The sequence below is a fragment of the Acomys russatus genome, chromosome X (genome assembly GCF_903995435.1).
Source record: "Acomys russatus chromosome X, mAcoRus1.1, whole genome shotgun sequence".
Classification (NCBI taxonomy): domain Eukaryota; kingdom Metazoa; phylum Chordata; class Mammalia; order Rodentia; family Muridae; genus Acomys; species Acomys russatus.
The window spans coordinates 83264668-83289152 of record NC_067169.1 but is presented as its reverse complement, the minus strand read 5'-3'; the positions used below and the strand labels follow the sequence as shown (position 1 = coordinate 83289152).

Sequence of the window (24485 nt, the reverse complement as noted above, 5' to 3'; positions counted from 1 at the left end):
AAGGATAGCATAGTCTATGTATAGACAAGGAACAGCAGGGAGATCTCTCTGCTGAAGCAGAATGAGGAAGTGGGACAACGCTAGAGAGTTGTAAGGGAAATGTAGAGGGATGTTATGGAGTTGTAAGGGAAGGGCTTTTGATGAAACATACAGGCCATGCTAGATTGTAGCTTTCACTGTGAGTTAAATGAGAAACTGGTGGGCACTACACAGAAGAGCCATCATTATAGCAAGCTCCATTTGCCCACAATGAACAGACTTAAAATAATGAATTGCACATTTATCTGTTAGTCCTACACCATTAGATATTTGGTCTTGCAAATTACAAGGGAATTCATGGCCAAACTACACATTTTGATTAAAGATATAAAAACTATTCTACCCTTAATATCATCTCAAAGAATATGAGCCAGTCTTACAAATCTAGCTATTCCATCTTTCATTAACTGGTAAATTATTCATATTTTTATTTAATTTTTTCATACAGTGTATTTTGATCATATTCTTTCCCTTCTCTCAACTCCTGTATACAGCACATGAATTCATTTTTTCAACAGTTTAGAACAATGTGGATTCTTTGCATTAATTAATTTTAAGAAAATTGCTCCCATTTTTAATTAAGTCAGTCACTATTTGGCATCACTTCACAATATTTCAGATGTCAAACAACATTGTCTCAAAAAAATGCCCCACAAATAACTACATGTGCATTCCTTAAACTAGTTCTCTCATTATCATCATTCTAGGCTTAACATTATCCAAACAAAGTAATATAATGACTTTAATCTTACAGCTGAATTTTTTTATCTACCACTGTTCCTCTAATTTTCTAGGATTTTTTTCAACTATAACTCATTGCTATTTACTAATAACCTAATAATTAAGCAAAACACATCTTAAAACCTTTTAAACTAAACCTGGCTAAAAAAAAAAAAAAAAAAAAAAAAAAAAAAAAAAAAACAGTTCTCCAAACTGTCAAGATACCCAAATGTAATCCTTTGACAATTTCCATTGAATAAATAAATAAATGATAAACAATTATATTTACTTCCTTAATTGTAGTACCTATGTCTTTAATTTTTATTACTTTTTGCTTGAGTACTATTATTACTTGAGTGTTGTGGAAGTTTTGGTTTCTTTCAAAACTGTCATGAGATATGGGGGCTGCTCCAGTTCATCCACAGCTGGTAACAGCCTCATGAGAAGGTGCATGATCTCTGTCAGCCAATGACTGCCTTGTATAGAGGCGTGGTTTTTGCCAGCTGGAATGGACTCTGAGAAGGTATAAATACGAAAGCCCAGAGAGAAAGAGGAAGGAGAACTGGTAGAAGAATGCTTGGAGGAGGAAGAAAAGGCTGCTTCTGCATTTGCTGTTGCTGGCTGAATATCTCGACAATGGAGATTAATATTTCCCCAAAAAACTGGATAACTAAACAGCAGAAAGTAGCCTAAAAGAGCTATACCCCTTCTCCCCACTAACCTTCTTTCTCTCCTACCTGGTATTGGGGTGTTAGAAGGGATTGGGGTGGAGAAAGGAGAAAAAGATATAAGAAACTAAAATAAAAATAGATTTTAAAAATATGCTTATACTTGAGTAATCCAGTTATAATAAAAAATACAAATAAGGACAAAGAATCCACACTATTGTTCAACTTCCAAAGCTTTATCACATAGTCATACCTATTGTGTCTTAATCAAGAATAATTTCTTTACCTTCATACATTACTCAATCTCTCATATTATTAAATTCAATAAAACCTCTACTTCATAATTTGCTAAGAACACAACTATAATTAACTCTATAAAAAGCCACCATTAACACCCTCAAATTATTCAATTAGTGCATCATAGGTCTGAATCTTCTTCTAATGCCACTGCTGTAGTATATCCAAATAGTAGCATCACTCTTAAACAAAATACAAACTAATGCTACAAACAAACTAATCAAACCTTAATATAATTCCAAACACACCACGACTTACTAATAACTAAATTCAGTCTACCATAAATAGATGAAGATTTAAGAAACTCTCACAAAACAACAAACAAAATCTCATGTATATTATAAATTCCATGCGGAATTAAACCAAGACTAGAAAATGGCATAGAAATCCATTGTTGTTTTTCAACTATAGAAACTCTAATGACCAAAATTCTCCCTTCATCATTGATATTATTAGTCACTTATATGTTGATTTCCTAGTCCCATTCAACTTCAGCATGATGAAAATGTAGTCTTTTACAAGTCATCTGCCTCATACTATTGATTTATTACCACACTCCACTATGTGGTAATACATTATGCATTCGATAAAATGGTTGCATTTTTATCTGCCATGTCTGTCTGCTGGATTACTTATCCAATATCTTTATACAAACAGAGCCTCCATATTTTTCATCTGCTTGTTTTTCTTCCCATGAAGAACAAGGTCTATACTATGGTCATTTACTTTCCTAAAACTCGAAGCATTGAAATTATTTTATTACTTTCAGTAAAAGTGGAAAAACTAGGCAAGAAATTTGGGGTCAAACTTGGGGAAACAAATGGACATACAGACTACCAGACTTTAAGTACAAAGAGTAACTATAATTAGTTAAGAAGGTATAGTGTGGGCACAAATACAAATAGGCCAGTGCATGTGGTGGCAAAGATCCATGAAAGTCATTGCTACTAATTTAATTTGTCAATGAAGAAGAAAACAAGTTGAGAATCTTAAAATGATAACAAGGAAGGAAAAATTTTAAGTTTAAAAAGAGAAATGAAGATGCAGAATCTGAAAAAAAAATGGAAATCTGAAACTACTCACGCAATACATCAGTTACAAATAAATAAAATAAAGTGATAAAGCAACAAAGAAGTCAAGTTTCATAGTAGAATAGATTTCATTGATTGGTCATGTAATTTATGCTAATTTAAAAGGAAAGAAAAGATATCATTAAGTTAAGACTAGTCTAAAGTAGGTCTCGATAGGACTCATGTTGGAGTCAAGTTATTAGAAGTTGTAAGCTAGAAAGAGATATGAAATTAGTGTTATGAAAATATACACTATTGTTAAGGAGATGATCTTAGAGTGTGAGCTTGGCAATAGAAGTTACAATACAGGGCATTCTGCTAATGATTTGAAAGAAGGAAGGAATGGATGCTTGAGATCAAACCTTTCACTCCTTGTTCTCCTTGGAGTCCTTTATCGCCTGGAGATCCTGGGGGCCCTGGGGGGCCTGCTTTACAGATCTCATCACCTGAGGTTAAAGATAAATAGCAAGATAATTGCTGTCAAATGTTGAGAAGACTAGAGGGAAAAAATACAGAAAGACTAGAAAAATACTGATTTGCAATTACTTATCTATAAAAATACAACTAAATAAGCAATATGGAGATATATTGTTGATAATGAACACTGTTGAAGAGCAATGAATTGCCAAAACTCCAAATTAAGAATAACAGGAACATAAATGATGATGCTATATTTCAGTCTGATTTACTTTTCAGGCAAAAGAATAAAAGAAGTAAGGCAAAAGAATAGCAAAATTTGTCAGGATACAAGATCACTGCTTACTGGGTGGCAAATGGGGGCCAGGAGGCCCAGGAGGCCCTGGAAGGCCAGGAGCCCCAGGCTGTCCATCAAGTCCCGGAGATCCAGGTATACAAATTCCAGGGGCACCTTCATCACCTTTCTGCCCTCTTTCTCCAGGATATCCAGGGGGACCAGGAGGACCCCTGACTGCTGTCCCTAAGTAAGAAAAAAAAAGTACCCATTAAAGTGACCAAAATGATCTTATTTTGCACACAATTATTTTGATTCTCAAGGGGACATGAGGAATCATAAAATGTACCTTTAATATAATGCTGGTTGGACATTCTTTTTGAAATTTTAAAACTATCCTTTTAGTATACAAAAATAGGTTGCATTATGGCACATACACATATGTTCATATCCATCCGCACATAACCTTATCAATCTGTCTTATCTCATCCTCTCTTATCCTCTTTCTTCACTCAATTTCCTGCTTCCATGACATACTATATAGAGCTAAATTAGATTCTGCACAGAAAACACATGTGCACTATTTTGGCTTTCTTTGCCCCATTAATTGCTCTTGTTTTTCCTGCTTTAACCCCCTTCCTCCCCAACTTAGTCCCTGTTCAGTTGGTTTGTGTCTTAAGGTTTTCTACGAAAATTAACATTTGCAAGGAAAGACTACTTTAAATGATGTAACAGTTTAAGTATAAGGTATAATTATTTAAAGTAATAGCCGGGCAGTGGTGGCACACATTTTTTAAACCCAGCACTCAGGTGACAGAGACAGGCAGATCTCTGTGAGTTCGAAGCCAGCCTGGTCTATATAATGAGTTCCAGGACAGCCAGGGCTACACAGAGAAACTCTGTCTTAGAAAAAAAACAAAGAAACAAACAAAACTAATTTAATTAATTTTAGAAATTACTAATAAATACTCTTTCTTCCCCCTAGAAATACCAGAAAATTATAGTAAAAGAGGAGTGGCTATTGAGCATTAAAAAGCTTCAATAAGGCAGGGGAGTCGGGGTAATGTGGAGTTGGAGAGAAGGTTTAACAAAAACTAAGGCTGCATGAAAAAAAACATATCGAGGTGTGCCATGAAAGGCTACCATTCAGATATGACGTAGCCATTGCAAATCATGAACACATAGCAGCTATGGATACATTTATAAGATGGACCCTTCAACATTATATCATGAAAAAGATAGTTATCAATTATACTGTATCATTCAAGGTGATTCATTAGATGTGTAAAGGTTATGACTTTAACCACTGTATCATTATTTATTGATAGAATATGCCTATATCATTAATGCATTTTTTCTTTTGGTTTTTTGAGACATGGTTTCTCTCTGGCCTTGAACTCAGAGATCCTCCTGCCTCTGCCTCCCAAGGGCTGGGATTAAAGGCATGTGGCTGTTAATGTTTTTTTTTCCACTGAATTTTCTTTCACTTGGCATTAGAATTAAGGGAGTTTTTTCTATCAATCATTTATTAATATTTTTTTATTTTACTTTCAAGTTTCTTTTCAGATTTACTGCATACTTTAAGAGTATTTTATCTCAATTTTATTTTAGTATCATCTAGCTGGTGTTTGATCTTTTAACACTTGTTAGAGTTAATGATTTACTTTTCAGTATCTTCTTTGTCATCTTATATTTTATTTTCTATATAGCTAGGTTTATATTTCTTTTGGTTTAATTTTAGTTTCAGCTGTAGATTGATCTTTTTTGTTGTTGTTGTTTTTGCCTGAGCAGAGTTAAATTTAAAGTTACATTTTATTCCCATTCTTCTCTAATAATGGTTCCTATAAGTTTTGAACTATGTACTTAAATCTTTAAATCCTCCCGCCCACATGTATACATATCACTCTCCATGTTATATTGTGAAACAGACTCCCTCACTGGACCTGGAGCTTAACAATTAGGCTAGACTAGCTAGCCAGTAAGCACCCAGAATCCTCTTGTCTGTCTCACTTGTACTAGGATTAAAGGCATACACCATTGTCCCTAGATTTTTTACAACACCATTATGGATTCAAACCTAGGGCCTCGTGTTTGTGCAACAAACATTTGATCCACTGAGTCGCTTATAAAGCCATTAAATCTGTATTCTTCTAAAAACTTAATGTGAATCATATTTATGTTCTCACATACTATTAAGGAAAAACTAACAACTATCACTGGCTGACTCCTCATACCTTCTGTATCTGCCCTTACCATGTAAAGAATATTCACACATACGGTCTTGGGTGGTTACTTAAATCATGTTTGAACATAGAGTTAATACAGTCCACTAATATCATTCTTAGTCCCTGATTCTTTTATCCTACCTCCCACCCTACTTTATTCTGAATTTGTTCCCTTAATGTCAAAGTAAAATCTGTAGTAATGACTTTAAAAAAGGTCTGGAGGTGGTAAACCTCCTAAGTAACCCATCTTCACACCAGGATGGCAGTTTAGTAAAATACGGCTCCAAAATTCATAGTTATTTGTCCTTATTACTGTGAAAATATGCTCCATTATCTCCCACAAACTCTTACTGTTCCGAAGGCAGTGTGCCTTTTTATCCTTAGGTAGGTTTTGAAGAGTTATTTTCCTAATTCTTAAATTCTGAAATTCCCATAAAATGAGTCTATGAGTCTAGTCATGGGGCTTTGTAATTTTGTTCTTACTTTATTTTTGGTTATTTTTTAATGATCTTCTTCATGGAGGGTTGAGTGTGTGTGTGTGTGTGTGTGTGTGTGTGTGTGTGTGTGTGTGTGTGTGTAAACAGATGGAAGGCCACAGCAATTACTTGTTTTCAAATACTGTTTCTTAAATACTGCTTCTTGTCTCATTCTTTTGTACTTCAACTCACACAAGATAGTTTTTGGAAATAGTGTTTCTCTCTTAGGCATCATATTTTTCCTCAACTCCTGAACTGCTTTACTAAATCCTGGGAAATTTCTTTATGTTAATTTTCAAGACATAACAAATATTTACCTCACTGTTTTGAGATAGGGAATAAAAAGTGCATGTTTAGACCATAATGAAACTCGCACTTATTAGCGTCTTTCTGAGAAGGTGTCACTTTCCTCATTATGGCAGCATTTCCATAGTTACACATATTTGAAAGCAAAGAACTATCATCCACTGAACATATTCATATGCTAGACACTGAAGCAGATGCTTTTGTGAATTTTGCTTAAAATCTTTTAATAAACAGGATACATGAGGGCACTTTAATTTGTGGTCAAATTATAAGTATCACAATATACAGTGTATCTTCTAATGGAATGATATAAAACTCAATAAAGAACCTTAATGTTTTATTGCATGGTCAAATCATCATGGAGATTTCTAATTTATAGATTCTGAATTCTAAGTGGTCAGTGCTGGTTAACAATTTTATGTAGTAAATGTAGAAATGCTGGGCATTTGGTAGTCAATATCCTACCCCTGTCAGCATGAAAAGTGTGATGATTCTTCTACAGGATCAATGATTGTTTGGTACAATATATTTCTAATAGAATGTACCAGTGATATTTATGGCATTATAGTAGGCTTTTAAAAATACATGTAAAGAATTTGGTGGGAAACATAATAATACACAGTTGGCACAGTTGGTCATTTAAAAAGTCCTCGTTTGGATAGGGGAGATGTCTTAGTGGGTAAAGTTCTACTGGGAAAGCATGGGGACCTGTGATCAGACCCACAGAAACCACTTCAAGGCCTGGAGTGGTTTTATGACCTCAGTTCTGGTAGAACAGATCTTGGGGGCTAACTGGCCAGGAAGCATAGCTTAAACAGCAAGCTACAGTTTCATTGAGAGACTGTATGAGGGGGAAAAGTGCAGAAAGACTTCCCAATGTCAACTTATGGCTTCCACAACTGCTCACAAGTGTGAGTTCATCCCCACACAAACATAAACCATACACTAACATACAGGAAGTAGAGCGTAGAATATCCATGTCATCCATTGTCATGCACAATATGTTAAAATTGTAGTATGGACTGGTAAGGATACTATACACAGAGATACAATACAATCTCATCTACCTGGAGGTCCAGGAAAGCCAGGTGGACCTTGAATTCCAGGAAATCCTCGCTCTCCTTTTTCTCCAGGCAAACCAGGCAGCCCAATATTTCCTTTTTCTCCCATAGTCACATCAGTCCCAGGCGTAGGAATTACCTTTTTATGAAAAAAGAAATTCAGGAATTCAATGAAGAAGAAGCCTGCTCTTTGAAATGTAATTAAGCAGCTACATATGATTATAATACTTCATTTTTACATAGTTCTTAGATATAAAATCTTAACAATATCACTTAAATTGAGTCTCATAAAGACTGTTAGATAGATTAAGTCACTTTCATTACTTTTGTCCTCCAGGTAATTAGGAAACATGTAATATCAACAACATTATTGAGTTATTGAGCCCAAGGATTACAAAGCTAGAAGAGTTTTTTGTTATCTCTTCACATGTAACTCACAATTTTCCAGTCACTCAAAGCTTCACAATTCTTTACCAAAAATACCACAATTACTGTCAACTCACACTTGGACTTGGCCTTTAAGCTTATTTCTTCAAACCAACATAAACTACTTGTCTTAAGGACACTACTTGCCTACTTCTTACTGTATGTGATACTGCTTGGGGACACCAGAGCTGGGCATGAGGGGAGGTGTCCGGACAGAGAACAGAAATCAGAAATTGGTACAAGAGCATCTCTGAAACATGGGAGGCTCTCAAGAGTTTATTGGGGTTACCCTAGCTGAGACTCCTAGCAGCAGGGGTTAATGGGCCTGAAGTTGCTATGTCCTGTAGCCAGATAGGGCTTCCAATGGAGGTAGGGGGACATCAATTCACCCATAAAGTCTTTGACCCAAAATTTGCCCTGCCTACAGCAAGTATAAGGATAAAGATGGAGCAGAGATTGAGGGAATGGAAAAGCAATGACTTGTCCAACTTGAGACCCACCCCATGGGAGAAAACCAACCCCTGACACCATTAATGATATTCTGCTATCCTTGCAGACATGAGCTTAGCACAACTGTCTTCGAAGAGGCTTCATCTAGCAGCTTATGGAAACAGGTTCAGAGACACACAGCCAAACAATAGGCTTGTTTGAGGTGAGGGAGTTTTGTGGAAGAGTAGGAGGAAGGATTGGGGGAGCTGGAGGGGCCAAGGACACCACAAGAAGACCTACAGAATAAACTAACTTGGGCCCATGAGGGCTCACAAAGACTGAACCACCAACCAAAGAGCTTGCATGGGTCAGACCTAGACTCCCTACACATATGTAGCAGATGTGCAGCTTGGTCAACATAATGGTCCCCTAACAATGGGAGTAAGGGCTCTCTCTGACTCTGTTACCTGCCTCTGAATCCCTTTCCCCTAGCTGGGCTGCCTTGTCTGGCCTCAGCAGGAGAGGATGAGCTTAGTCCTGCTGAGATTTGAGGTGCCAGAGTGGCTTGGTACCCCTTAGGGGCCTCCCCTTATCTGAATAGAAGGAAAGAGAAATAAGGGAAGGGGCGCAGGAGGGCAGGACTGGGAGGAGAGAAGGGAGGTGGCTGGATCAGGCTGTAAAGTAATTAAATAAATAAAATGAGGGAAAAAACAGAAAAAAAATAAAAAAATCTACTTGGAGCCCTAAATTTGGTCAAACTACTTCTTTCAGTATCAGTTTTACTATTTCTTTTTTTTTTTTTTTTTTTTTTTTTTTTTTTTTTATTGATTTATTCTTGTTACATCTCAATGTTTATCCCATCCCTTGTATCCTCCCATTCCTCCCCCCCCCATTTTCCCTTTATTCCCTTCCCCTATGACTGTTCCTGAGGGGGATTACGTCCCCCTATATATTCTCATAGGGTATCAAGTCTCTTCTTGGCTACTTGCTGTCCTTCCTCTGAGTGCCACCAGGTCTCCCCCTCCAGGGGACATGGTCAAATGTGAGGCACCAGAGTATGTGAGAAAGTCGTATCACACTCTCCACTCAACTGTGGAGAATATTCTGACCATTGGCTAGATCTGGGAAGGGGTTTAAAGTTTACCTCCTGTATTGTCCTTGGCTGGTGCCTTAGTTTGAGCGGGACCCCTGGGCCCAAATCTGCCTATCATATTGTTCTACTTGTAGATTTCTAGGACCCTCTGGATCCTTTTATTTTGCTGTTCTCCCATGCGTCTCTCATTTAGAGTCCCAATAGGATGCCTTCCCCTCTATCCCAGTTTCCTGGTAGTGAAGGCTTTCGTGGGACATGCCCTTGGGCTAGTATGCAGATATAAGTGAGTATATACCATTTGATTCTTTCTGCTTCTGGGTTAACTCACTCATTATGATCATTTCTAGCTCAATCCATTTATCCACAAATTTCGTGAATTCCTTGTTTTAATAGCTGAGTAGTATTCCATAGTGTATATGTACCACAGTTTCTTTATCCACTCTTCTACTGAGGGACACTTAGGCTGTTTCCATGTTCTGGCTATTATGAATAAGGCTGCTATGAACATGGTTGAGCAAATTTTCTTGTTGTGTGCTGGAGCATCTTCTGGGTATATTCCAAGGAGTGGAATAGCTGGGTCTTGAGGAAGCCCTATTCCCATTTTTCTGAGATAGCACCAGATAGATTTCCAAAGTGGCTGTACTAGTTTGCATTCCCACCAGCAATGAAGGAGTGTTCCTCTCTCCCCACATCCTCGCCAGCATGTGGTGTCGCTTTGAATTTTGATCTTAGCCATTCTGATGGGTGTAGATGGAATCTCAGAGTTGTTTTGATTTGCATTTCCCTGATGACTAAGGAGGTTTGAGCATTCTTTAAGTGTTTCTCAGCCATTTGATACTCCTCTGTTGAGAATCTCTGTTTAGTTCCAAGCCCCATTTCTCAATTGGGTTATTCGGTTTGGTGGTGTTTAATTTCTTGAGTTCTTTATATATTTGGATATTAGACCTTTGTCAGATGTAGGGTTGGTGAAGATTTTTTCCCAGTCTGTAGGCTGTCGCTTTGTTCTCTTGACAGTGTCCTCCTGCCTTACAGAAGCTTCTCAGCCTCATGAGGTCCCATTTATTAATGGTTGACATTAAGGCCTGGGCCGTTGGTGTTCTGTCAGGAAGTTGTCTCCTGTGCCAATATGTTCCAGACTCTTTCCCACTTTTTCTTCTAAGTGAGTTAGTGTCTCTGGTTTATGTTGAGGTCTTTAATCCACTTGGATTTGAGTTTTGTGCAAGGTGACAAATATGGGTCCAGTTTCATTTTTTTACACATAGACCTCCAGTTAGACCAGCACCATTTGTTGAAGATGCTATCCTTTTTCCATTGAATGGACTTGGCTTCTTTGTCAAAAATCAAGTGACCATATGTGTGTGGATTCATATCTGGGTCTTCGATTCGATTCCACTGATCAACCAGCCTGTTGCTGTGCCAGTACCATGCTGTTTTAATTACTATTGCTTTATAGTACAGTTTGAGATCAGGTATGGAGATTCCTCCGGAGCATCTTTATTGTACAAGATTGTTTTAGCTATTCTGGGTTTTTGTTTTTCCATATGAAGTTCAGAATTGAACTTTCAATGTCTTTAAAAAATTGTGAGTTATTTTGATAGGGATTGCATTGAATCTGTAGATTGCTTTTGGTAGGATGGCCATTTTTACTATGTTAATTCTCCCGATCCATGAGCAAGGAAGATCACGCCATCTTCTCAGGTCATCTTCAATCTCTTTCTTCAGAGTTTTGAAATTTTTTTCATACAAGTCCTTCACTTGCTTAGTTAGGGTAACTCCTAGATATTTTATATTGCTTGTGGCTAATGTGAAGGGTGTGGTTTTCCTAATTTCTTCCTCTGTAAGCTTGTCATTTGTGTATAGGAAGGCTACAGACTTTTTTGAGTTAATTTTGTATCCAGCCAATTTGCTGAAGGTGTTTATCAGCTTTAGGAGTTCTCTGGTGGAGTTTTGAGGGTCACTTATGTACACTATCATATCATCTGCAAAGAGGGATAATTTGACTTCCTCCTTTCCCATTTGGATACCCTTGATCTCCTTTGTTGTCTTATTGCTCTGGCTAGAACTTCGAGTACTATATTGAAGAGATATGGAGAGAGTGGGCAGCCTTGCCTTGTTCCCGATTTGAGAGGAATTTCCTTGAGTATCTCACCATTTACTTTGATTTTGGCTATTGGCTTGCTGTATATAGCCTTTATTATGTTGAGGAAAGTGCCTTGTATCCCCGATCTCTCTAAAACTTTAAACATGAATGGGTGTTGAATTTTATCAAATGCTTTCTCTGCATCCAAGGAGATGATCATGTGGTTTTTTATTTTCAGTTTGTTTATATGATGGATTACATTGATGGATTTCCGTATATAAACCATCCCTGCATGCCTGGAATGAAGCCTACTTGGTCATGATGAATGATATCTTTGATGTGCTCCTGTATTCGTTTTGCAAGTATTTTATTTAGTATTTTTGCATCTATGTTCATAAGAGAAATTGGTCTGAAATTCTCTTTCTTTGTTGAGTCTTTGTGAGGTTTAGGTATCAATGAGACTATGGCCTCATAGAATGAAGTTGGTAATTTTCCATCCATTTCTATCTTTTGGAGTAGCTTGAAGGAGTATCGGTATTAGCTCGCCCTTAAAGGTCTGGTAGAATTCTGCACTGAAACCATCTGGCCCTGGGCTTTTTTTGGTTGGGAGACCATCGATGATTGCTTCTATTTCTGTAGGGGAAATGGGACTATTTAACTTGTTTATCTGTTCTTCACTCAACTTTGGCAAGTGAACTTGATCAAGAAATCGTCTCATTTCCCTTAGATTTTCAAATTTTGTGGCGTATATGCCTTCAAAGTAGGATCTTATGATTCTTTGAATTTCTTCAGTGTCTGTTGTTATGTCTCCCTTTTCATTTCTGATTTTGTTCATTTCAATACTGTCTCTCTGCCTTTTAGTTAGTTGGCTAATGTCTGTCTATCTTGTTGATTTTCTCAAAGAACCAGCTTTTGGTTTTGTTGATTCTTTGGACTGTTTTCTTAGTTTCTAATTTGTTAATTTCAGCCCTGAGTTGATAATTTCCAGGCGTCTACTCCTCTGGGTGTTTCTGCTTCTTTTTTTCTAGGTCTTCCAGTTGTGTTGTTAAGATGCCTTATGTGCGATGTTTCCAATTTCTTTTTAAAGGCACTTAGTGCTATGAATTTTCTCTTAGCACTGCTTTCAATGTATCCCACAAATTTGGGTATGTTGTTTCTTTCATTTTCATTGAATTTCAGAAACTCCTTGATTTCTTTCTTTTTTCTTCCTGACCCAGGTGTCATTTAGCAGAGAGTTGTTTAGTTTCACAAACGTGTAGGCTTTTGTTATTCTTCTGTTGTTGTTGAATTGCAGCCTAAGAGCATGGTGATCTGATAGGATACAAGGTATTATTTCAATCTCTTGTATCTGTTGAGGCTTGCTTGTGACCTACGATGTGATCAATTTTGGAGAAGGTTCCATGGGGTGCAGAGAAGAAGGTGTATTCTTCTTGTTTGGGTGAAAGGTTCTATAGATATCTGTTAGATCCATTTGACCCATGGCATTGGTTAATGATGTTACTTTCTCGGCTTAGTTTCTGTTTCAATGACTTATCCTTCAGTGGAGTGGGGGTGTTGAAGTCTCCCACTATTATTGTGTGGGGATCGATGTGTGGTTAAGCTTTTTTAGGAGATCTTTTATATATGTGGGTGCCCTTGTATTGGGAGCATAGATGTTCAGAATTGTGATGTCATCTTGGTTGACTTTACCTTTGATGAGTATGAAGTGTCCTTCCTCATCCCTTTGATTAATTTTGGTTGAAAAGTCTATTTGTTCGAATACTAAAATGGCTACACCTGCTTGCTTCTTGTTGCCATTTTGCTTGGAATATTTTTTTCCAACCTTTTTACCCTGAGGTAATGCCTTTCATTATGGGTGAGATGTGTTTCTTGGATGCAGAAGAATGTTGGGTCTTGTTTATGTACCCATTCGGTTAGTCTGTGTCTTTTTATTGGAGAATTGAGGCCATTGATGTTGAGAGATATTAATGACCAGTGACTGTTAAGAGTCTTAATTTTGATGTTGTTTCCAGTCGAGCGTTTGTGTAGTTGTGTTTTTGCCATGGGATAGTTATCTATTTCCTGGGTAGTTTTGGTTGTAGCTTGACCCTTTGGGATGGAGTTTTCCTTCTAGTACCTTCTGTAAAGCTGGGTTTGTGGATAGGTACTGTTTGAATTTGTTTTTGTCATGGAATATTTTGTTTTCTCCATCAATGGTTATTGATAATTTTGCTGGGTAAAGTAGTCTGGCCTGGCATCTGTGTTCTCTTAGGGTTTGCAGGATCTCTGTCCAGGCCCTTCTGGCTTTTATGGTCTCTGCTGAGAAGTCAGGTGTAATTCTGATAGGTTTACCATTAAATGTTATTTGGCCCTTTTCCCTTGCAGCTTTTAATATTTTTTCTTTGTTCTGCATGTTTTGTGTTTTGATTATTATGTGGCGGGCAGTTTTTCTTTTCTGGTCAATTCTATTTGGTGTTCTGTAGGCCTCTTGTATGTTTATAGGCATCTCTTTCTTTAGATTGGGGAAATTTTCTTCTATGATTTTGTTGAGAATAGTTTCTGGGCCCTGGAGTCTGATGTCTTCACTTTCTTCAATGCCTATTATCCGCAAATTTCTTCTTTTCATGGTGTCCTTAATTTCTTGGATGTTTTGTGTCAGGAGTTTTCCAGATTTGGCATTTTCTTTAATGGTTGATTCAATATCTGTGATTGTATCTTCTAGCCCTGAGATTCGTTCTTCCATCTCTTGGATTCTGTTAGAAAAGCTCACCTCTGTGTTGCTCGCCTTCTTCTCTGAGGTCTCACGTTCTCGTTTTTCTTCTGTCTGTGTGTTTATCATTGAATCCATTTTCATTTTCAGATCTTGAACTGATTTTTTGATTTCTTTCATCTGATTTTTTGTATATTCCTGAGTTTCTTCCATTGCCTCTTTATAGGTCTTCAGAGCTTGAACCGTTTTAGTTATTTCTTTCATCTGGTTGTTTGCATTTTCCTGCAATTTTTCCAGTTCCACTCTATGTGCTTCTTTTATGTCTCTCACCTGTTTGTCTGCGTCTTCCTGCATTTGATTACGAATTTTATTTGTTTCCTCCATTATCATCCTCATTACTAAGGATTTGAGGTCATTTTCTTGTATTTCCGTTGTATTTGAGTTCTCTGGGTGGTTTTCTTTGGGATAGCTGGAAACTGGAGACGCCATGTTGTTTTGGGGTTTTTTGCGTATGCTTTTTCGTTGTCCTTTAGACATCTTGCCGTCTTTGTTTTTGTTGGGTAGCTTCCAGAGTTGAATGGAGGGTGTCTGACGATAGATTCACTTGTTTTCTTACGATTTCCCTAGGCTGCGAGCTCAAAGCTTCACTGGTGTGGATGTTAGGAGGTTAGCCCTGTTGTTCTGGTCTCTCACAGCCAGTGATCCTCAGTCCCTCTCTGCTGTGGATCCTGCAATTGTTCTGGGTCTCTGAATGAGCGTTGGGTCAGGCCAAGGTATCCACAGCCTTCTGTGTTCCCTGCCAAGTCCAGCCAGGAGCACTGGGACCGAACCACGGGCAGAACTCAGCTAGATTCTCAGGGCCAGAACCGTCTGCCAAGCTCAGCTAGGGATTTTGGGCCCAAAATGCACACAGGGCCCAGCCAGAATTTTTGGGCTGGGACTACGCACCAAGCTCCACTAGGGCCTTTTGGCCCAAAGTGCGTGCTGTGGTCAGTTATTGACTCAGGGCCCGAACTGACCACCAATCTCAGCCAGGAATTCTGGATTCAAACTGTACACTGTGTCCAACCAGAGTCTTAGAGCTGGTGGAACCGAGAGCTCTGTCCAGCCTGTGCCACAGCAGGAGAACTGCGGCTGCTCTGAGTTAGCGCCAGTGGTGGAACAAGTGCTCCGCCCGCACTGTGTCCCCGCAGGGGAGCTGCCGCTGAGCTGAGGTGGTGCCTAGGATGGAACCGAGCACGTCACCAAGCCTGCGCCACAGCAGGAGAACTGTGGCTGCTCTGAGTTAGCGCCTGTGGTGAAACCAAGTGCTCGGCCCAGACTGTGTCACCGCAGGGGAGCTGCCGCTGAGCTGAGGTAGTGCCTAGTGTGGAGCAGCGTGCTCAACTAAGCCCGTGCCACAGCAGGGGAGCTATGGCCACGCTGAGTTGGTGCCTCAGGCAGAATTGTTTGCTGGGCCGGGCCAATACCCGGGACTCTGGGGCCGAACTGTCCGCCGAGTCCAGTCTGGGTCCAAAGGCTCCACGCGACCCAAATCCTGCCCCGAGTCCCCTCTCCCGCAGCAATTCCCACCAGCCACCACACCAATCGCCTCCACCGGAAGGCTATGAGCTGCAAACCTCAGCCGCCGCTGCTGGTGCCGCTGGTGCTGCCGCCTCTACCGCTGCCGCTCCGATCAGAGAAAAACCACGCTCCTCCCGTGTGCAGGGGCACGCAGGTCCTCCGCACCCTGGTCCCTCCGAACCGTGGAGCACTCCTGCTGCCGTGATGTTCGGACCTCGGTGTTCCTGGCTCAGAAATCTGTGCAATTCCCTGAATTGTTCACTGGAGCCTCCAAACGCGGTCCACACTGCTCGCCGCCATCTTGGATCTGAGTTTTACTATTTCTTTTCCTATTCTTTTTTACCTATTCTTTCTAGCAATGAATTAGTACCACTCAAGTCTATCTGATTATAACCAACTCACACAATGAGCACATTTTCTTTTTTTAATTTATTTTTTAATATTAATTCATTCATTTTACATCTCAATTGTTATCCTATCCCTTGTATCCCCCCATTCCTCTCTCCCGCTTACCCCCTACTCCCCTCCCCTATGATTGTGACTGGGAGGGACATCCTCCCCCTGTATATCAATGAGCACATTTTCATCAGTGCCTTTCAAACAACTGTAGCACCTTCCTCCAAGCACTTAATATGTCAGCTCACCTATCATTCTTCCTTGAAAAGGCCCTATCTCTTTCAGGAAGATTGTATTTATTATAGCCCCATCAACTGATCAAACCCATCTTCTACATCTTCTCATGACTTACTTAGATTCTAAAGAATTTCACAAAAATAAATAATTTTAAGTTGATCCACATACAAATTAATACCTACGATCAAACTATGATATTTTACTTTACCTGTAATGGATGTAAAAATATTAATCAACAAGAAGAGAATTAAGAAACTTGATACCCTGTGAGCATATACAAGGGGAGGAGGTCTCCCTCAGTCACAGTCATAGGGGAGGAGAGTAAGGGGAAAATGGGAGGGAGGGAGGGAGGAACGGGAGGATACAAGGGATGGGATAACAATTGACATGTAATGTGAATAAGTTAATAAAATATATTAAAATAATAAAAATTTTAAAAAAAGAAGAGACTTAAAATCTTTAAGATACAAAATGGAGGTAATGCCCCCAAAGAAAAAGTATGCTGCACTCTTCAAAGTTCCATTTCTCCTCCTGATTTGATTTTCTCATTTTCTATAGAGCTTATTTTCTGGGGAACTGAATCTCTGATTTTGAAATGAAAGTGGATAAAAATGATCTAATATCTATTAAGTATGGCCTCATTAGGTTTGGCAGAATCTGATGCTTATTAGGGTAAGAGCTAAAATGTTAAGGTGTGTAGAAGAAGTTAAACAGCACTCACCGCTGTGGATTTAGTGTACTGTGACTTCTGGAGAATTACCAAATTCCAACCAAAAATATTGCTTAAACATCAATCGCGATTTTCTTTTTATTCTTGATACACTTGGAAATATACATGGCTTACATTCCACAATGAATGCAAATAGGATGGAAAATCTGTACTATCACCTCTCCTCAATTATTCTTTCACATAGCAATTTCCTACTTGTTATCTAGAGGCCCAGAAAGCACACACTCAGGAAGGAGAGGGGTGTGAATCAGACAATTACAAATTGAGAAACCCTATTAGGGCTAAATCCATGTTTGCCCTGAGCATTGCAGGGGAACCACCAATCCCTGCTTCCCCCGGAATTCTTCTTCTGGATCCTTTGTAAGCAGCAGTTGCACCACCTGCTGGTTGCTTAAGAAAGGGATTGACCATCATGATGCAAAACAACAATGCATAATTTTGGACCTTAATTATGAAAAAGTAACAGAGAGAGAACCATATAACAACTTTGAGGTTAACATTGCTGATTGAAAACCAGAAAACCAAACAAAACCTATAACGGCTTCTAAGCCATGAGAAGTTGGTAATGATTTGGACGTTTACATTCTGTGAGGATGGATAACAATGGAGAGTGGATAACTTATGTACAAAAACGATGATGCAAAAAAAATGACGATGCAATGTAAAATTTGAAAAATGAAGTCTTAGGAGAAAAACTTACAAGTCCAGGAGGTCCAGGTGGGCCAATATCACCCTTTTCGCCCTGTTTAATGCAAAAGTATAACATGTAATTAGTAAAAATGACATGACAACATTGATTTTCTCAAGAAACGATTGCATTTCATAAAGAATCAGAAGTCATTAATAAAGTAATCAGATGCAAAGTATAACATATGTTAATGACATACTAGCCTATACCTACAAAGACCTTTAATGTTGTCTTGGATTTACTGGTTATAATATAATCTTGACCAAAATGAACCAACCTCTCTGCCTTATTTAAAAGCCAAAGACATTGGACAGACTCCTAACAGCAACATTCTTTATCATAAAGAAAGAATACAGTGTTGAACTATTATTCTACTGGCCAACTCTCAAGAATAGATTTATCCTTCACACTTCTGCTTCTAGAAAAGTTACTCTACATCATAAGCTCCTAATTGATTTTTTTTTTTTTTTGAGACAGGGTTTCTCTATGTTATCTTGGCTGTCCTGGACTCACTTTGTAGACCAGGCTGGCCTCGAAGTCACAGCGATCAGTCTGCCTCTGCCTCCCGAGTACTGGGATTAAAGGCGTGCACCAGGCTCAAAAGTTCCTAATTGAAAAGCAGTTCCATTTAAGTATTTGATGCCTCCCTTTATTCCAATTATGTCTTTTAGGCTAAACTAAAACTTGAATCTAGTTTAGAGAGAAACATTCAGTAAAATATGTGACATCTTGATTATTCAAGTTGGCTTTAATTTTTTTTTCAGTTTGGTTTTGATGCAAAGCAGTTAGAGAACAGAGGCCACGGAGGACTGAATATTTCTAAAAATAGTAACAATGTGCTTGTCACTTGTAAAATGAGTAACTAAACAAGTGACCCCAGTCAGGCAGCATCAGTCCAGTGAGAAAACTACAATGAAGTAGCCACAGAGTAACAAATAATAATTGCATGCAGAATGAAAACTGTTTAGAGGAGACATCCTTATTGTACAGCTCTAAGTTGTTCAAGTGAAAGAACCTCACAGTAATAGTGACCAATCCTCCTCCTAAACGTTTTGCTAATATGTGCTTGTAGCAAAGACACCGACAATCTGATGCAAATGCCATCCCATGTATTTCTCCATATGCACTGGGACTTAGGGCAATGCAACAACACTTAGAGGATAAGGCATAAAAGGAAAAAATGGATAAAAGAAAAAATTGCATGAATACAAACACTAAGTAATTATAATGTTTTCACTTATAATCCAGCATCAACAGGGGAACAGATTATGGTAATAAGAATAAAACCAGACACATAAAATGCAGAAATTCTTACCTTTTCACCATCCCTTCCTGGTTCACCAGGGTAACCAGGATCACCAGGCAAACCCTTTAAAACAGAGAATGGTGAGGTCAGTAAACATGGCAAAGTAGGAAGGTGCCAAATAAACATTTCCTCCACAGAAGTAATGAGAACACGAACTAAAATAGTCCATCAATAGAATAAAAGATAGTCCGTACAAATGTAGTTATCTTATTTTCCGCAAAGATGCCAAGAAAAAAATACACTTGAAAAAGTAAAGTATCTTAACAAATGGTTCCGGAATGCCTGGATATCCACATTCAGAAGAATGAAATTGGATTCCTGTCTCTCACATTGTACAATACCCAACTCCAAATGGACCAATGATGCTGATGTAAGATTTAACACTCTAAAACTGCTAAAGCAAAAAAAAAAATATTGTTTCAAACATATAAGTATAGTCAAGCAGTTTTCTGAATAGGATTTTAGTAGCCAAGAAAACAAAACTAACAGCTGCTGTGGTAGTTGGAATGGCAAAGTCCCCCACAGGCTTTGGCATCTGAACACAGGTGCCTAGTCCATGGTGCTGTGTGTGGGGGCCTAGCAGATGTGGCCTTACTGGAGGAACTCATGGAATAAGGACCACCGTTTAGCATACCCATGATGGGTGTGTCTCAGCAAGGCATAACCCTGAGAAGTGCATGTCCTGAGAACTTCATGCTGTTATGGAGCATAGCTCTGCTTGTTACCCTTGCTGTCCTTATAATCTCCTTAATATGTGAGTGTGTGAGTACTATAGAGGGGGCTTCCAGCCTCTCACTGGTCAATATCACTTGTATAGGCAATAACAATGCTTGATCTCATTCAGGCATGGCTACTGGAGCAGATAATGATTCAACCACCACCCTTGACAAGAGCCTAGAGATGCAGATTGCTAGCAGTGACCAGTAAGTACCCTTAGAAAGAGTTTGGGAAAATAGATTGTTTAGTAAGGCTAGGCAGAGATGTTTTGCTAGTGGCTCTGATGTAGAAAATTTTAGGGAAAAAAAAGATTGTTCAACAAAATTAGGTAAAGATGTTTTTGTTAGTGGCTCTGATGTAGAAAGTCTTCGGGAAAATAGATTGTTTAGCAAAGTTAGGTAAAGATATTTTTGCTATTGACCCTGATGCAGAAAATCTTAGGGAACAATTTAAAGTTCAGAAAATAGTACACGTAGGGACTTTTTGAGGTTTGTAAGCAAAGACAGTACCCAATTAGCACTAGCTGACGTGACTCTCACTGAAGCTGGACTTCATGGTGACTAATTTTTATACTTATTTTTTCTCTCAACCTCCTGATATGATTTAATAGAAATTATTAATGAGTAGATGAGTACCTTTAAGATTTAAAGGAGAAATGGTTGATTATTTTTATATAGCTTAGATTTGCGATTCTTTTAAAGTCTTTATAAGATTACTTTTTAAGATAATTGACTCTTTCTTTGTAACTGCAAATTGCAGCCTGTCAGGAAAGAAAAGCTGGCTGAGAAATTACCTTGTTTGCTTATTCTATGTTAATATATAACAAGTTGCTTAGTTATAAATGTATATGGGGTTTTGGAAATAACTTGTTTTTTATGTTTGTTTCTTGCTCATAATATGCAAAATATTTGATCATGTGAGGTTATTGAGGCACATATTTTTCTTACATATACTCACTGTAATCATTTGCTTAAAGAAAGTAGAATGTAAACACATTATGATTTTTGTACTGCTTGAAAGATCTTGCTGAGATATATAAGCCATGGAAGAAATAGTAAGTTTGTTGGAACTTGCTCTTTGGAGATTGTTCCATCCACCAAGATGTGTGTGTGTGTGTGTGTGTGTGTGTGTGTGTGTGTGTGTGTGTGTGTGTATATGTAAGAATGTGTAAAGTAAGAGAAACTCAGAAGAAGCTTGCAGAAACCTACCTGCTGTAGTCTGCCTTACTTCATTATCAAGTGTATGTGTGTGAGTGTGTGTGTGTGTGTGTGTGTGTGTGTGTGTGTGTGTGTGTGTGCATGGTTCTTTTCTCTCCTTTCCCTTTCTATTTAGATACTTGCCACCATCAGTGGAAGCCCCCATTATGAGTTGTCAGCTCTAGTCTCAGCTTGCCACCATCAGTGGAAACCATTGCCCGGAACAAGCAGGTCCAGTCTGGAAGGTTGCCCTGAGAGAAAGTCTGCAGGCTCGCCAGCCAGCCACAGGATCTATGCCCCACCTCAGTTTCCCCAGTTGATGTTGAAGCTGGACTTTGATACAAACCCTTGCACCATTCCTAGTTTGTTCTCTCTGCTTCCTGCTTGCAATTCAAGAAGTGATCTCTCAGCTCACTGTCCCAGCTCAAGCCTGCTGCTTCTCTGCCAAGATAGACCATAATCCCTCTGCACCCTTAAATCCAAGCAAACCCTTCCTTCTCTACGCTGCCTTGGTCATGATCTTTTGGCACAGAAATGGAAAAGTAACTAAAACAATCAAAATGTGGGATGTCAAGAAATTTAAAAACTTATGAACAGCAAAGGAAACTCATTCAAGTGAAGAAGTGAGCCACAAAATGGAATACAGTCTTTGCCTGCTATACACTGACTGAGGACTGACGTTAAGAACACACAAAGAACACAAAGCATTAAATATGAAGAAAAAAGGCAACCCAATTTGAAAATGGGCTACAGAAGTAAAGAGAAAGTTCTCAAAAGAAAAAAACAAAACAAAACAAAACAAAAGCAAAAGCAAATATTCAGAGGGATGGGAGAGGTGGTTCACTGGTTAAGAGCACTTGTTACTCTTGCAGGGGACCTGTTTTACTTTCCAGAACCCACATGGTGGCTTGCAATTTTCTAGAACTCCTTCTAAACTTCTTAGGCACCAGAGACACACTGTGCACATACATACATGCAGGCAAAACACTTATACACAGCAAACAAACAAACAAGCAAATAAAATGATGGATTTAAAGTAAAAGGGACATACAAATGGCAAGGAAACAGTTAATGTAGTAGTCAAGATCCTTAGCCTTTAGTGGAATTCAGTTTAAAATGACTTCAGTATTCCCTCTCACCCCAGTTGAAATGACTGTCATCATAAATATCAGTAACAACAAATGCTGATACAGATGTTGGAAAAGGAGAACCCTTCTACACTGTTGGTAGGTATGTAAACTAGTATAGCAACTTTGGAAATTGGTCTGGAGATTTCTCAGGAAACACTGAGAACTAGCACATGATGCAGCTCTATCACTCCAAGGCATATGAAACCTTATGTCTTACTACAGAGATACTTGCACACCCATGTTCATTGCAGTTCTACTCGGGGTTAGCATTAGGGTTAGGGTTAAAGTACTTAGACAATGGAGGCCGTCTAGATTCCCAACAAATGATAAATGCAAAGAAAGTGAAATGTTCTTTTCTAAATTATAAAATTGTTAGAGAAATGGAATGAAATTGAAAAAAATTATTCTAAGTAAGAAAACCTGGCCCCTAAATTGCATAATTCATATCATCTTTCTTGTGTGGTGATCATCTTCAATTCATTATTATGGCATATGTCAGGTGGAGTATCTGTGCAAACCAGGAAACGAGGAAAGAAACGGGAGCAAGGAGAGGTTACCTGAAAAGATGAGGGGGATGATAATAGACCATAAGTAAAGAGAAGTAAAGAAGGCGGCACTGTGTGTGCAAAGGCTTAGGCCAGAATGGAGGGATGAGAGTGGAGAAATAAGGGTATGAGTAGGGGAACACGTAACAAGGATAAAGGGAATCCAAAGAAATCACCTGGGAAGCAGGGTATTTCCATTGGTGGGATAACAGCTTGACCATTGTGAGGTGTAACCGATTATGCTCTGAGGGGATTCAAGACCCACTTGGGGCAGGTGGGAAGAAAGAGGTGGGAAGACAATACCTGGTAATATGAACCTGGCTAACGACCTAGGTCTGGAGAGGAAGTAGGTCCACGCAGAATGTGTTTCTCATGGTTACCTTAGCAGATATATGGGCAAATGCCTTCTAAATACCTGTTTCACACATAGACACAAGTGTTCCCCAGCCTTAACCAGAGAAGCCCTCCTCGTAATGAACAGTGGTGTATGCAGACACTCGTAGCTGCCCAAGACTCAGAATATAAATGACAGATATGGGCCCAGCCACAAACCAGTCACTTAATTATATCATCCCCTTTAAGGCTCAAGGAACATTTTGGATGAGGGAGCAGAAAGCCTGTAAGAGCCCAGGGACAGGGAGGGAAGGGCCACTAAATACCCTTCTCTTAATTCTACTTCTGTCATCATGAACTCACATCAGCTGCAGCTGTCTGCACTGCGACTACACAACACCAGACATATCAAGAATCTGGTGGCACTCAGAGGAATGATAGCAGGCTACCAAGAAGAGACTTAATACCCTATGAGCATATACAGGGGGAGGAAGTCCCCCTCAGTCACAGTCATAGGGGAGGGGAATAATGGGAAAATGGGAGGGAGGGAGGAATGGGAGGATACAAGGGAGGGGATGACCATTGAGATGTAATATGAATAAATTAATAAAATAAAAATTTTTAAAGAAAAAAGAATCTGTCAGGGAAGAAGAAGGGCCTCATGGGGCCCCATCATCTGTGTCTGAACTATTATTGACTTTGAATAGATTCTGCAAGGGGAGGAATCACCATCTTTAGTTATATGGTCTCCACTCCTGAGCCCATCAGGCTCCAATTGATGGCTCCGCATTTATTCTTATCAACAGCCTGGGTTAATCTTTCTCGGCCATAAGACAAAATGAATAGACATGAACATGAAAAGGAGATTTGTGTGGAGGCAGGGAAGTGGGAGATGAGAGTGCTCAGATAGTATGAAAGATGTACATATGTGAACTGGTAAACAACACCGACACTAAATGATGTGGCAGCCAATCTCTGCCATCACGCCTTCCCTAATTACTGAACGTCTTCCTCACAGTGGTGAACTGTGTCCTTCTGTAGCCAAAAAAACTCTGTCTCTCTTAAGATGCCATGGTCAGTGTTTGTTATTACAGCAACTGGAAAAGAATCTAAGACAATAATTAAAGCGTACCTTATCACATCTGCTTTACAACTTGAGAAATTTCAATTTTATATTTAAAATAGTGATCATCATTTCCATTCATTTAAACTATTTCCAAACTCCATACTGTGTGCCCTCTGCCATTTTACAACCACCTACAAATAGTGCAAATATTACCAATGGGTTTTGTTAAAGGAAAGGATCAGAGCTACTCACTGGGATTCCTGGTTGGCCAGTCTCTCCATCTTTGCCAGGTTTACCCTGTAGGATAC

At 38.9% G+C, this 24485-nt stretch overlaps 1 protein-coding gene across 1 annotated transcript in view; it reads right to left on the bottom strand.

Moving 5' to 3' along the window:
* The window catches only part of Col4a5 (collagen type IV alpha 5 chain), a 192155-nt gene that overhangs the window by 74537 nt on the left and 93133 nt on the right, over window positions 1–24485 (bottom strand). Inside the window, exons 16-21 of the mRNA XM_051142260.1 lie at window positions 24430–24474; window positions 19200–19253; window positions 17897–17938; window positions 7560–7692; window positions 3558–3731; window positions 3157–3240 (exon numbers count right to left, since the gene is read on the bottom strand). Of these exons, the coding sequence (XP_050998217.1) occupies window positions 3157–3240; window positions 3558–3731; window positions 7560–7692; window positions 17897–17938; window positions 19200–19253; window positions 24430–24474 (532 nt within the window). The remainder of the gene's footprint in view (window positions 1–3156; window positions 3241–3557; window positions 3732–7559; window positions 7693–17896; window positions 17939–19199; window positions 19254–24429; window positions 24475–24485) is intronic.